Source organism: Grampus griseus (genome assembly GCF_964374135.1).
Source record: "Grampus griseus genome assembly, chromosome: 11".
Lineage (NCBI taxonomy): Eukaryota > Metazoa > Chordata > Mammalia > Artiodactyla > Delphinidae > Grampus > Grampus griseus.
The window spans coordinates 32,148,032-32,163,464 of NC_139005.1; the positions used below are offsets into that span (position 1 = coordinate 32,148,032).

The window sequence follows — 15,433 nt, forward strand, 5'->3', positions numbered from 1 at the left end:
TGATACTGGGAAATGAAATGGCACAATGGAGGATAAATGAAAACACCCAGAAATACCAAGGTCTTTCTATAAGTAATTCATTATTGCAGAATGAGTAGTAAATGCCAGATAAGAAGAAGTGAGATTTCCAGCAACCAAACCCAAACCACATTTTGTTAACTATGTAGACAGGATCTGTCACAGCCTCTGTCTATTATCTAATGAGGCAGCATCCAAATGGTCATTGAAGAAGTTAAATAAACTCAGATTACTTTCTTTTAATTATTTAGACTCTATCTGTACAAGTGGAAAATTCACCTGATTTAAAGTTAAAATTCTTAAAGTACAAATTATGTGTTCAAATTAAAATATTATCTAAATATGTCCCTTTAAAGGAACAGTCTTGTTTTCCTGGTCCAAGATTATATTCTGAACACAGTTGCAACTTAAAATTGGCCAAGATACTACAGAAAGCAAGAAAGATGTTAAATAACACTTAAAAGCTCACAAGTTTATTAGCAGAACTCTCACAAGAGGAAAAAATAGCAAAGTTTTGGCGTGCAGCTAATTTCTCTCAGTGAATTCTATTTCCTTTTGATCCAAATTATAAAATAACCTCTGGCTAACAGTCATCCTCAGAATATGGACTATCAGTGAAGAGCCTTGTTTGTTCATATTTACATCTTGAGCACTCTACCGGATGTTGGTTAAAAGGGATGATTGCTTGATTTTGAGTCTACAAAGAAGTGGAGATTTGATAGGGAAAAAAATTCATTGCACCACATTTTCTCAGGAATGGTCCTTCTCACACATGCCTAGAGAAAGAGAGATCATGGGTAGAATGACAGCAGAGGGGGGTCCGAAGCAGGACCATTAGTTCAACTCATTCAACAAAAATGTACTGAGCACCACATGTCTTAGGTAAGACTTGGTCCCTGGAAGTTGGAAGATGAATAAGAACATGGTCTCTGTTCTTAAGGAACCATAAAGTCACAGATAAATAAGACAGGTGAAAAAATAATTGGCAGCACAATGTATTAAGTGTTGTACAAGCAAGCACTGAGGAGGAAGTCATTAAATTCATGCACAGTTACCTAAAAGAATGATACTTTGATGACTCTTTTAAGATCAATGAGCATTTTCTAGGCATAAAAGGGGGTAATAGGACATATGAGTTTGAGGAAACAAGTGTTGACTCTGAGAATATGTAAAAATGGCATCACATTCAGTGAGTCTCTAATGCAGGATTCAAAATGGAGAGAGAGGTAGTATAATTGGAGTATAGGTTATTACAGACTGTGAAAAGGGGGCAGATTGGATTTGTGGGTTTTGGTTTTTTCATCTTTTTACTTTTCTTGTGATTAAGTAAGAGGTGACGAGGTCCTGGATCACTGTGGCAGAGACAGGAGAGAAAGTGGAGCAGAGAGATTCTAGAGCGATGTTGGAGACGGAATCAATTGTACTTGGTGACCAAGACTGTATTGCAAGTGAGAGGAAAAAGCACTTTGAAAATGACTCTATGTTTAACATTCTGATTGCATGGCAATCATTAACTGAGCTAAGTAATTTAGAAGGATGGGAAAATGCTATAAGAATAAGGATGGAACAGATGGTGTAGAGGGCAAGAGAAGTGGTGCTCTGACAAACTCTGAAGAACCTAATATGGAAAAGCCAGGGAAGGGAAACAAGAGGTAAGACAGTCCAGGTGAAATAAATGTCAAAGCAAATCATTGGTCTCAAACTTCTTTCTAGATTTTATATTTCTTTCAATATCTTGAAAACTAATTATGTTATTTTTAAGCATATTAGTATATCATCATCAATCAACATCCAAAAGTCCCTCTGTATAAAATACACTCTCACGAGTCATGGAGACACAAGGCACAAGTCTTATGGAGAGATAGTCAATAATGACTCCCAAAATTTTATAATGAAATGACTGGGAGAAGACTGGTATTACTGGTTAGAAATATAGATGTTGACAAAAGAATTTCAATTTCCACTCAGAGTGAGAGAATTTGATTTGTTCAGTATAAACAAAATGGTTTCTTAAAGCATTCCCCAGAATTCCTGTTGGTTAGCAAGGAGTAACTACTCTATTGATTTTTTAAAATAAACTCCTTACAGACGTAATGAAAGTCAACCTTCTTTTTTTTCCACTTTTTTTAACCTAAAAAGAATTTGGAAAGAACTTAAAATTTCAGGGTTTAGCACCATGAAAACATGACTAAGAATGAGCCTTCTGGAAAAAAAAGAACTCTGAAAAATATATAAAAATAACAAAAATTCCATGTAGATTCCATCCAAAGTGATTGAAATTATTTTGTATCTTCTACTGAATAAGCACAAACTCTTAGAAATCCTTTGGAGTAATTAGTGTTGATTTCAGCCAGTACCTCCTTACATGTTTCAGACTATTGTGAAAATAGCTGAGCAACTGTTTCTTCTGTGAAAGTACAAAAAGAAGATTCAGTTGATTTTGATCCTCTTAATAGTTGTGAAGATTCAATGAATTCAGACTGTTTCTTATAAGAACTTCATGTGCATGTGGAAAAACAGAGAAGCACCAATTAATCCTTGCTGATAGATGGATGACACTGAATCCTACAGTAAGTAGGAGGCCTACAGTAAGGCCCCGAGGTCTGACAAACAAATGAGTTCAGGATTATATTAGGGATGAAAATCTTAAATAACAAAATACCACCTCAAACAGGTGAGTCATTCATTTGTCATAGCCCCAAAGCAAAGATGAATCAAGAAAAATCAAATGGGACTTCTGCTCTGGTTTGCCCTGGGAAAGCTTCCCAGGTATTTGTGACTCTGAACCACCACATGAAACCAGTGGGGGACTAGGATCCTTGGCTATTGTGACATGGGGATATTTATATACTGGTAATAAAATCCAACTCTCAACTCATTACATTAAGGAAAGTTGGACCACTGCATTGTCTGGCCATATTAAGAAGGATTCATGAAGCATCTTTGGGGTAGAGAAAATAGCATTGGGCTTAGAACCAGGTTTTAGTTCAATAACCAATTTTGCCTTGTGCTAGGTCAGCAAATCTGACTCTTAGACCTTTAATCTGCAAATGAGGATAATGAGACATACTTCAACTGTATTATAAGAATTAAACAAAATAACATGTTGCAAAAGTTCCCTGGACAGAATAGGCACTTAATAAATTAAAAAATAATAATAATTCATCGAACAAATATTTGTTGAGGACATGCTGTAGACCAGACTGTCCAGAAAACTTATGAATAAATGATTTAAAGAAATCTTCTTATTATTCTTATATCATAGTTATCTGTACATTTAAATTTTTGGAGTTTTCCTCACAGAAGAAGATTTGATTTAAAAGAAAAGCAGAGGTAATACTTAAATTGAAATTAATCTGCATCTATACTTTGATAAAACCTGACATGTAAATTGGAAACCACACCCAGGAAGGCCAGCTGGGTGAATGATGGCTGCTAGTTCCGTCCCACAAAAGAGTCACATGAAACTTGATATAGTTGCCACTTTGGGGCTCACAATGCCAAAGCTTAACAGGGGTTTTTCTGTGTCATCCCATCCTCTCATCTCTTGAAAAGCCTGCTGTTCTAAGCAAATTTAAAAGGCAAAATACCTATCCTTTCCTAGAACTGGGGAATGATTTGTCCCACAAATATTGGTACTAGAAATAGGCATGCAAGTATGTGTCTGCTAAAAATACGTCATCTCTCCTATAATTTTAGGGATGCCTGAACAAAATAGACCCTCCATGAATAAATAGTCATGACATCCAGGAGCATGATAGACTAAGCCTTTTTAGTTCTATGGTCTCACCTACAAGCAAACATTGTGCCCATCATGACCTTGAGCATTAGTATTAAACTCAGCAAAATATCCTTTACTCAAATTTATGTAAAAGAACAGCTACGAAAAATTCGGTGGGCTTTGTAAGAAGACATACCTGCCTGCTTCCCTTTGTTTAGCTTTCTTTTGATTACATACACTGATAAGTTTAAGGAAAATTGACTGTCATGTCCAGCTAGTTTTACTCCTACTCTTCATTGTCAGTACTGCAAAACACCAGTTTTTCTCCTAAAAATGTAAAGTGACAAAACTATAGAAGAAGCAAGTATGTCTGTGGGGGATGTAGGAAAGGTTCAGGGAGCAGTACTTCTTCTTAAGTAAACCTGGTAGGGTATGTGTCTGTAGCTCCTGAAGTTGTCTAGGAAGTCTTAGTCATAGATGTGTTCAACTGGGCCCTCAAGCCTAGCACTAAAGAGGAACCATTAGCCTTGGCATGGAGCACACACAAATTATTAAACTTTTTCTCTGGCTCTACTTGTTATTGCTTTGCCTCAAAAACTGATTGGGGAAAGGCAAGGCTGGGGCAGTGGAGGGAATAATTTAATATTTGTTTTTATGAATATTGCAAAATAGAACGAGCATCTGAAAGTCCCCAGGCTCTCTAAATTTTATTGATGTTGAGAAAAACTGATCCCAGTCCTAGTTTGATACATTCCACAAAACCAGGGCTACCCAAGTAAGCATATTCTGCCAAACAGCTATTTCCAATACCAAATGCAAAGATGATCTAATAAGCTGGCTCTGGTTGTTTGTGAATAAGGAACTTGAGTGGTATTTGTTAAAGATTTTGTATAAGTTGAGGAAAAAATTAAACCCATGAAATGCATTATATGTATGTTGAACATTTTATAGAATAGGAGAGAGTTCTGAGTCTCTTATGTCTCATCCCATACTTAGGGTATTCTCATATTCACTATATAATAATTTTTAAATGAACACACTAAATTTCATATTTCAGATTCACAATTATCAAATGGCATTTGCTATGTATTTTTAACTTTTTTTTCATTTAATTATCACAAATACCCTGCTGTGAAAATATTGTACTCCCCATTTTCCAGATAAGGAAATGGAGGCTCTGAGAGGTTAAGTACCTTGCGGAGGTCACACGCTCAAGCGAGGGCAACAGTATTCAAGTAGAATTCTTTCTAATGCCAAGTCTCAAGCTTTTGTGAAAATCTTACCTTGCATTTCTAAAAAAGTAGGTAAACCAGTTTTAAAAGTCCTCAGAATTATACTCTCATCTTGCCCCCCAATTATATCAAAATTAGGTTATTTAGAATGTGTTTGTTAGTGAATGGACTGTTAGAAGTTAGTTTTATATTTCCCAGCAAATAATTAGTCATCACTCTAATGGAGATGCTTGATCCTTTCTCAAAGAAGAAATGCATCCTTGTAATCTCACATTTCCTGATAGGGAAAGGACCAGAGTAAGGAAAATATATGACTGCCAGGATAAGCTGTCAGCAAACCATACACCCTTGCCAAAAAAAACCAAAAGCTATTTTGTTTGACATATGTGTTTATAATTGCCAAGTAAGTAGGAGTAGCAAGATTAGTGGGTTTCACCAGTTTGAAAAAAAACATCAGAGCCACTATCACTTATATGATCAAGCTTTTAATGTATATATATAAACACATATCAACTTTATCATAAATAAGGGGAAATATAACAAATATCTTTGCAAATTTTAGGCTCAATGCTTGGTATTCTTGAACACATTATGGTTTGCATAGAATCATAGACTAATGGCAGTGCTAGGAACCTAAGGAGTTATAATATTGAACCCTATCATTTTATAGAAGGAAAAATCCACAGCCTTGACAAGTAAAATGGCCAAAGATCACACCAGCCTCAGAGCCATATTTTGAGTCCAAATATTCTCTTTTGCCCAAAGTTACACAACTAGCTATTGACAGAACTGCAAATAGGTCTTAAATTATCTTTTTTTCTTCTTCTTCTTCACATAGCTTAGTATTTTGCTATCTCAAAGAAGCATAAGGAGATAAAATTCTCAAACACAGAATAAGCAAGCTGATACACATAGACACTATAATATAATAGATATCAAAGGCCAAAAAAATCATCAAATATAAAAAGTCTTCTTATCTCAAAGAAAAAATCCATCTTATTTTCTGATTTCTCTTTTGTTTTCTTTTCCAGAAACTCTTAAAACCGATTGGGGTAAATATCCATAACTCCATTTTGTCAAAGGCAGGTAGTTATGCTTATAATAATGGATTTAAAATTGAAAACTGTAACAGCATTTTCCCCAAGAGACCTATTTGAAGCAGAGCCAACTAACTTTTTAAAGAGATACGTCTTTTAATTCTTAATAAGCATTAGACAATTTATAAAAATAAAAATTCTGATATATGGCCCAAAGAAAATTTTAACATTAACCTCACTGAGTTACAGAAGTTTTATTCCAAATTCTATACCAGTTTCTAGTCAAGGGTAAAAAATCGGGTGGGAATCAGGAAAAGGGTGGGGGGGAATCATGAAAAAGAAAATATGAAAGGGAGGAGAGATATATAAGATAGAAATTCCAGAAATGAATTAACCAATAACGAATCTATAATTGTTTTGTCTCAGACATTCTGTAAAATCCCAGTAGTCAAGACAAATTTTGAAGTATTTGTTTTTGCCTCAATGGTTTTACATCCTTTAAGTGTTAAGTCCTGCAAGAAAATTAGAATACATGAATTTTTAAAAAATTTTCTTGGTCAGAAAATTCATTCATACATTAAGTTATATGTCAGTATCTGAAAGTAAAAAACAGCTCTTCCTCCTTTAACTTTTGTTTTCACCCATTTCTGCCACAAAATTTAAGAAAATAAGTGCCATTTCCTCACTTAAACCTCACAACAATCTAATGGGTAAATGGACACAAATAATTTTCCAAAGGGTACACAGCCAGTAAATGATAGATCCAGAATTGCCAACAGGTCAGGCTAACCCCAAAAACAAAGCTCGTAATCAATACCTGAGATCAGAAAGTGTTGATGTCTTCTTAAGCGACCCTCCTCCTTGGCCACAGTGATTGGTTGAGGGACGGGAACATGTTCCCAGCTAGTTCAATCACACAAATGCACTAATTCAGCGACAGTATTGGTCTGAAAGTACGTATATGACTCAGACTTTGCAAATAAGAATCTTTCCTTGAGAGTTTTCTCACTGGAATTGGAGTAAAAAAAATATCATCTCTTTGATCTTGAGAATGTATGATTGTGAACTTGACTCTCTTGTCTACCTTGAGAAGTCAGTCTGAGAATGTGAGGCAATCTGCAAAGGAAGAAGACATGAAAGTCAGAAATGTAGCAGACACAGGTATTCAGTTAACTAACTAGCTCTAGTTGTCCCAAAGCAGTGCAAAATCAGCTTTTTCTTCAGTTGAGCTCCAGTTACTTAAAACCAAAGATCCCAGACTACCATGTCACAGAGGAGATCAACTTGAGCTAGACTACTACAGAAAAGTCCAATATGCCCTGTGTTGATAGGTGAAAGGACATTTCAGGAATGTTTGTGATCTAAAAGGACACAATGTGTGACTAGGGAACAGTAAATAGACATACAGGTCTCAAATGTATGTTGTCTGCAGGGGACACCTGCTTTATCTATTGTTTTGCTTTGTTTTTATCCAACTACTTTTCAAAAAACACAGTGTAGGACTGTATAAAGAGATGAACAACATCAAGTGTAGTATGAATCACTATCATTTACAGAAGTTTTCTCCCAGCTATGCACTTTTCGAAGTGCTCTACATAAAGCAGCTGTTTTCAAACTGTGATAAGCAGAGCCCTACACATTGCCCGGAGTGATGGGCTTGGGGGAGTACAGGTACAAGCATGAACGTAAAGGAGGCAACAAATCTGTGGTCTCCTGCCCCAGGCCCATCTTTAAATAAAGCATCCCCTCTCCCTGCTTGTTCAGTAAATGGGCTTCCACATATGATTGTTTCTGAAGAAAGGTTATGCTGCTAAAATATATATAAGAACCATTGATATACATCTTCTCCATACTCACAATAAAGCTATGAGATATATTACCCCTGTTTTGTACTTGAAGGAACTAGGGCATAAAAATATTAAGGAACATGCTCAAGATGACCTAGCCAATAAAAGGCAGAGGCAGTATTTGGACTCTTGCTTTCTTTGCCTGGCTCTAGAGTCCCATTACACTATTCACTATCCCCTTACATCTCCTGCTAGGACAGTGACCTGCTTACAGACCCTCATATTTGCCTGTTTGTTCTCAAAATCTAAACAACCAAGGACCAGTTACAAAACTGTAGTCTGATAGATAGTCGGACTACCTGTAATTGACTGGATGTAACAAGGAAACGTACCCCAGAGCAGTTGTGGAACACCTCTCGAGTGAGAAGGAGGAACATCTTATGTAAGGTTTGAGTTCTTACTGAAGAATCCAGAGGAAGGTCTAAGGGAAGAAGCAATCAGTTTTGGATCAGTTGCTGTTTCTAAGATGAGGGCAGGAGTATCAGGAATTAACTAGGGTTGGGAGCCGTCTCAAGGGGAGAGTAGTTTAGCAATTGGGTGTTCCTAGTAAAAGATGGGAAGTGTAAAGCAGGTATGGAGTAGCACTGGTAACACAGCACTAGCCACTCAATGAAGGGGTCATTTGTGCATTTGCCAGCTGCTGCATGACCTTGGCAGTGTCTCCATTTAAGTTCAAGCTGGGATTATCTGTGTCTGTCATACTACTAACCTGAATAAACGCAGGTGACTTTGCTCTTTTTCCCTCTGAGCTGATTTTTTACTCTCAATCCCAAACAGACTTTTACTCTTATGTTTCTCTCAACTTGCTGCTATCCCAGCAGGAGTTTTATTGAATTCGACAAATTTCAACAGCAAACACCCACTGACGTGTACCTAACACACCTAATATATATGAAACATACCCCTAGGCATGGGAATCAATCATCTTATCAAAATGCTTTCTTCCCTCAGCCCAGGGTTATAAGGCTTTGAAGGAATCCAAAGTAACATCCTATCAAGAAAAGTTAGAGAACCCCTCGGCCTGAGCAGTAAAATAAGGTCTTTCTGATACTGCAGATTTTTAATATCGTCTCTCTGATAGGAGAGACATGTCACAGTGGTTACCTTTGTCTTCTTTAAACCCCCGTGTCCTACCCCTTCACTTTCTCTCCCACCTTGTGTTCTGCAATCAGAAAAGGTTCAGGGCTTTTAACTGGAAGAATTATTCATATTATAACTTTATGGTTCAAGACAACACAGCTGAAAATATGATTTGGATATATTCCCTGTCCTGAAGTTGTTCAAAATCTAGAGATATTAACAGGTGTGATCATAAACATGACACCACAAGGAGAAAATTCCAAGTATTAATAGTAAACATTAGCAATTTGGATTGGACCATGGTATCTAAACTTAAGCATCAGAAAAGAGATTTGTATTAAAAACTGACTAGAGTGGCGGTCTATTTAGCATAAAACCTGGAGAGATTGTTAAGCACTGCTTAACTTTTAATTAAATTTCTCTTCTCAATATATAACTCCCTCTAGAGGAATCCTTCCTGAGGGAAAAATAAATCTGGGCAGTTTAGGTTAAAAAAAGTCAAGAAATCCAATGGAAGAGACATAGTATTCTAAATTGGCCTTACATTTGTTCTTATAGGCAAAAGTAATTAACCAGACTGATGACTTTTTCATGTTTGATATTCAGTAGCTATGTGAAAAGAAAAATATACGTTTACTATATACCATGTTAAGTACTGAAATTATGCTTGATATACATTTTGTTAGATGGAAAACCAATATATGTTTAAAACCCCTCAAGAATATAGGGCTCCCACATTTAAAATGACTTTAAAATAGTAATTCAGTCAGGTCTCTAATTTGTGTTTGCAATGTGGAAGAGAATTGAAGATGAAGACCACAGTTACATAAGCTTGAGCCATTAGAGAAATTAAATATAACACACATAAACATGAAGAGTTTATTTTAAATAAATCAAATATCCTGATGTTGAAGCCTCAAATTATGAAATTGTGTTTGGTTTTCATACTAACACCAAAACTTCAAAATGGCATCCATAATTGACTAACTTTCTTTCCTTGGCCACAGTTTGTACTTAGCCAACCCACATATTCAGGCAAATACATGAATGTGTACCCATCACTGATGTAATTCGTGGTCAAAGACACAGTGTTGCAGAGACCCTGCAGTCATTCTCAGACAAAGGTCTTCAGGAAAGATCATTTAAATTAGGTCAAACATTGAAAGCTAATGTTTTTCTGTGTGATTAAGGTTTATTATTGGTCATCTTATTGAATAAAATAATATGTGGGCTGTGGCATAGTTTTAAAATATCTGTGTAGAAAAATAGAAGGAAAAAATTCTACAAGAATAAAGACACTTTGAAACAGCTTAGGTGCTCTGTTTTCCCGTAAGTCATTTGTTTTCCTCCTGTGCCCTTGCCTTGACACTTTAAATGCAAGATGTAATGTCCTAATGCTTTTCTAGCACTGGTACCTTTCCAAAGTTATCTGTAGAAAGTGGCAGAGAGGTAGAAAGAGCATGGGCTTTGGAGCCAGGCCAATCTGAGATCTAATCCTGGCTCTGCCTTCTACTGGCCACTGACCTTGCACAAGTCATTTTACCTGAATCTGAGTTACATAATCTATAAAGTCAGGAAAATAAGATCTGCCATCATAATCTATTGTATAAATGTCATAATACATATAAATGATCAGTGTGGTGTCTGTCTTGTGGCTGTAGAACAGTGAACTGTAGCTGTAGCTGCTGTAGAACAGCAATTATCATGGTCATTATTTGTGTCATCATTGCTACTGATAATGCCGTTATGCATTATCATAAAGAGGCTATAAGCAGCTACTCGAGGGCTGTTTATATAGTGCTTGCTCTTCTGCCCTCACTTTTACCTTCGCTGTCCTGCTCATTTCTAAGAACCCCTTTATCAGTGTCTGATAATGTTTTCTCTCTTATATTTTCCATGCAGCCCTGAATGCTGCTAACAGGGCAATAGTGGAATGCAGGTAGACACAATCATCTTCCGCCTTACAGGGAGTATGACTGTGCTTTCAATGACCAAATTCGAGAGAAATGGCCTTGAGTCTTCCTAAACTTAAGAGGAATATTCCAAAGAAAGGTCTATTTAGGCAACTGTTGATATAGTAGATAACAATGATTTAAAGTTTCAATTTAGAGAATAAACTTCCAAAAATGGACACAAATCTATTATATTTACAAGCTGTTGACTGTATTTTTTGCTCATTGAAGAGAGCACCTAATAATTGTGGAGAGTTGAAAGGAAGAGTGTACCTTCTTGGTCCCACTTTTCAGCCCTTTCTCAAGAATTCCAGTGAAGCTGGACTTGGACCCATAAACTTACCTGACCACAGGAAGAGCCCTTCTAGGTGTCATTCAAGACGTAATTTAAGTCTGTAGAATATTACATCATTTTTATTCTTCATTTACATAACATCTCTCAGGGCAATTGTTCTTTAGATAAAAATTTGAATAGGTTATTTATTATTATCAAAAATACATTTCTAAAATCATTGCGTATAAGCCCCTAAATGTTTTAAAACCATTAGGATATGAAATCATGTAGGACCTTCCAGTATACCTATGATGTCATTGCCCCATGTAACATTATTAGCATTTTTCTGCATCTCTTTATCTTATTTGTTCACAGCTTACTGACGTTTTTTCACTTATTTATACATGTTTCCTGACCTAGTGCCTTCTGGTAGGAGTTTGGGACTGCTGGATCACAGGAAAAACAGAAACATTTGTGATCTTATTATCATAAATGATTTATATGAACTTTTGGTATAAACAGTCCACACAGTCTCACACACAAAATCCTTGATAAAACATTTTTGTTTTTCTTAAGTCACTTAAGACTAAGTGAAGCTAGTATTTTTTTAAAGGAACCACTTGAGTTTCATGGTTACATAATACCCATAGCAGGGTAAATGAGCAACAGTGACTGTTATCAATGAAATAATATGCACTTTTTTGGTTTACATTATAGGTGCATCCATCCTATCACCATGTCTTCTTGGCTTCCTGCTTCCTGTCCTTGGCATCCTTGTGTACTTGGAATTCTGAATGTGGCATGACAACTGCTGCTCCCAGCCCAGCTCAGAGGACACCCTCCATCTCTGTGATGACTACAATTCCTTCCAAGTCCTGCAACTCCATCCTAAGCCAAATAAATTATACTTTAACAAACTATCCAACTGATTTACAGCATATGTTATGACTGAGGCATTCAGGAACCCCTTCATCCAAAAGAATAAACTTTTAAATGGATATAAAATGATTTTTAACTCGTTCCAATATGCCTTATAAACCACTTAAACTAATTCTGTGACAGTTGCATGATTTAATCCAATGGGACAATTTACAGTGTTCAATTCAATACCATAGGCTGTAGAGTGAAAGTAAAATCACCATACACAGGTGCTTTAAATTTAATAACAAGTTGTGAAATATAATAGAGGTTGAAACGTTGATCGTATGTGGTAAATGTAAGAGTAATACAGTCTCTTGTACTATCCTCTCTGTTTTGGGTCCTGCATATTTTTGAATGGCCCCTATCACTCATGGCATTTTGAGTTTTCTTTAAGAAAAAAGTATAACTAAAGCATTTAACATAATTTCCAATACCAAAACATTCTACTGAATGAGTTGGATGATTTTGAATGTTGAAAACCAAATTCTAGAACTTACTTTCAGTATTCTTGTTTTGGAAGTAAGTAATTTTCTAAATATTTGGTCTTCAGAATCAGTAATACTTTTAAGTTAGTTTTTTAATAATAAAATTAATATACTACATGAAGTTTTTTTTTACTTTTGTATTCTACTCTGACATTATTTTATGTTTTTCTTATCATCAATTTCAAACCTCAAAAAATCGCAGCTCTTGTGTTAGAATATCATCATGTTGCTGTATTTATTCACACGTGAACTGATGAATTTTGAGAAGTAGAGTGCTTCCATTTTTTAATTGAGATGTGACAGTCTTTACACAGCTAGGAATAAATGACAGTTAAGTGAATATCAGAATTATCTAATATTCTAGTGACTTTGTTTTTGTGCTTCATTCTAAGTAAAACCTCTCTTTATTAAAGGTATGGAATCAAGAAATCACCTGTAGCTCGGAAAAACTACAGTATTCCCTATTTTTTTTAATTTAGTTTTAAACTCATTTCCTGCTTCAATGCAATACCGAAAACTGGCTATGAATACCAAATCAAGATGTTGCTAATGGTACTTTGAAGAGTATGCAAAACTGGAAGGCCAGGAGGAGACAAATAACGTGTCTGTCCAGTGGTCTCCCAAGTGTTGGTGCTTTAGGTTTTTATAAGTTGTGAAAAGGAAGATGCACATTTCTTCATTCTCCATGGTGTGCACGGAAATGTGTTTGAGTATGGATGTGAAAGAAATCAAGTAATAAAGGATTAGCTGGCTTATGAAATAGTGCAATGTCTGATGCTTCAAGAGGTATAATCCTATTTTATTAGCACAACCTTGCTAGCTAATTAGAGATAGAATTTATCTTTTTAGAAAGGATACCTTATAGGTTCATAAAAAAAAAATATTTACAGGAAGCAAAATAAATCTATTACTATTTTACCCCCCTTTCTTTAATTTGTATAATTTTTGTACTATATATCTATGTATAAATGTTTAGAGTTTTCATTATGAAAATACCAATAAATATTTCATTAGTTTACATTTAACTCTTTGTTATAAAATGAAACTTTTTAAAAATAAGTGAAAGGGATGATTCTCCAGTGGAAGTATGTCAACAGTCTTGAGATCGTTACCAGATTTCATAAAATATTTAATTATTTGAAAAAAAAAATCTCTTCATACTTTAGGGAAACGAATACTCTGTGAGCCTTCTGTACACATGTTTGTGTCTTCATTGTTACACCTTGGGGTTTTCCTTTTGCAATGTGACCCATGTTGGGCATTTTTATATAGTCAACAACTAAATCTTTTGCCAAATGCATGCTTGCCTTTTATTTTCTAATGTATGGTAATAAAGAGCAAAACTGGTTTTGCATGAAATGGTTCTGAAAGGTAAGAAGAAAACAGACTTTGGAGGTTGTTTGTTTAATTTTAACCTTGTGGCAGAGATAAGGTAGATTAAAATCTCTCATACACTGATAACTCAAGCCTTTCATTTCCTCATACAAGTGTACAAATTTGACTGGGACCATCAGTTTTAAACTGTTGTCAAACTAACTAATGTATCATCTGCTTTAAGACGCAAGATTCTTAATTAAACTTTATATAGATATAGATACATATGTTGTTTCTTTGTATTTCAAGGAAAGGTGATAGTAGTTTTATTTGATACTGATAAATATTGAATTGATTTTTTTAGTTATTTTTTATCATTTTTTCAATGGAGTAGTATAGGACTGTGCTTTGTCCTTTTTATGAATGAAAACAAATTATAAAGAAATAAATGTCTTACTGTTACCCAAGAAATAACAATTGTCCTTTCAATTTACCTGAAGTTGAAAATTCGTTTTTAAAGGGTTTTCATTAAAAGTTTAATAGCATGGGAAAAAAATATTACATGTTAAACAACAGTTCAATGTTTGAAGCATTCTACAAAAAATATACAAACAAACATAGAGCTACACACATAGACACACACAGGCATTATTACAGTGAAATACTCTCGCCTGGGAGATAACTTCAGTTTATGGAGAGGTCAATGCATATCACTCAGTCTAATGCTGGACACTAAAGCAAGCTGCTAGATGCTGAAAAAATAAGAGACTAGATAAACCCTGAATGAACTGATACTCTTAATAGAGGAATTTACATAAAAGCATAACTCTACAGACAGGAATCTGGTTCAGGTAAAGCTTTCTCTGAGTCCTGAGCCAGACTGAGCCCCAAATTCGAAATGCCAGAGCTTCCTGTGTTTCTGGCTTACAATCCTCCCCTGTGTTCTGATTGTGATTTCTCATTGGCATTCTGACCTCCTTTCCTGTTTCATGAAGCTTGCTTCCACCCTGCATCCTGGTTTCCCTTTTAGACCCTGCCTCTGTTTCTTGACCTTAAGGATTATATTACTTCCATTCTAATATTTTGCTTTTGGTATTTGACCTTGGATTGACCCCATCTCTAATTCCCCAGGCTTTGGGAGATCAAAGCTTCTTTCTGTGAGAGCATTTTCTATGTTAGTTGTTCTCAAACCTGGTCATCCATCAGGATGACCTGGAGAATTTGAAAAAATAAATAGCTTCCTTAGGTGTTAGTTCAGACTTACCAAACCAGAATCTGGGCAGTGAGACATAGGGATCTTTCTAGGTTGTTCAGGAGTGTCTGAAAAGGAGCCAGGTTTAAGAATCACAGATTTTCATCATTATTACAAGGTAGATTAACTGATGTTTCAAACTTAATCAACAATATTAACATCATGGATACATAATTTAAATATCTCTTAGAAAAAAATCCATTCTCTTGGTTTGTCTAAAATGCTAATTTGTTCATTTGCTCTCTTTTGCTTCTATGTCTTAAGTATCAAAAGGCTATATACTTTCTGTCTATTAAAAAT

General features: G+C 35.4%; 1 protein-coding gene across 3 annotated transcripts in view; it reads left to right on the top strand.

Annotated features, from left to right (window-relative positions):
• Positions 1-13,592, top strand: part of CNTN1 (contactin 1) — a gene marked incomplete at both ends in the record, with an annotated part of 164,881 nt that extends 151,289 nt beyond the window's left edge. For 2 of the 3 annotated variants that reach the window (XM_082666225.1, XM_082666226.1), the window contains one exon: positions 11,879-13,592. In XM_082666225.1, the coding sequence (XP_082522351.1) occupies positions 11,879-11,955 (77 nt within the window). The remainder of the gene's footprint in view (positions 1-11,878) is intronic. The other variant, XM_082666224.1, reaches the window with a different exon arrangement.
• Positions 13,593-15,433: the final 1,841 nt, after the last annotated feature.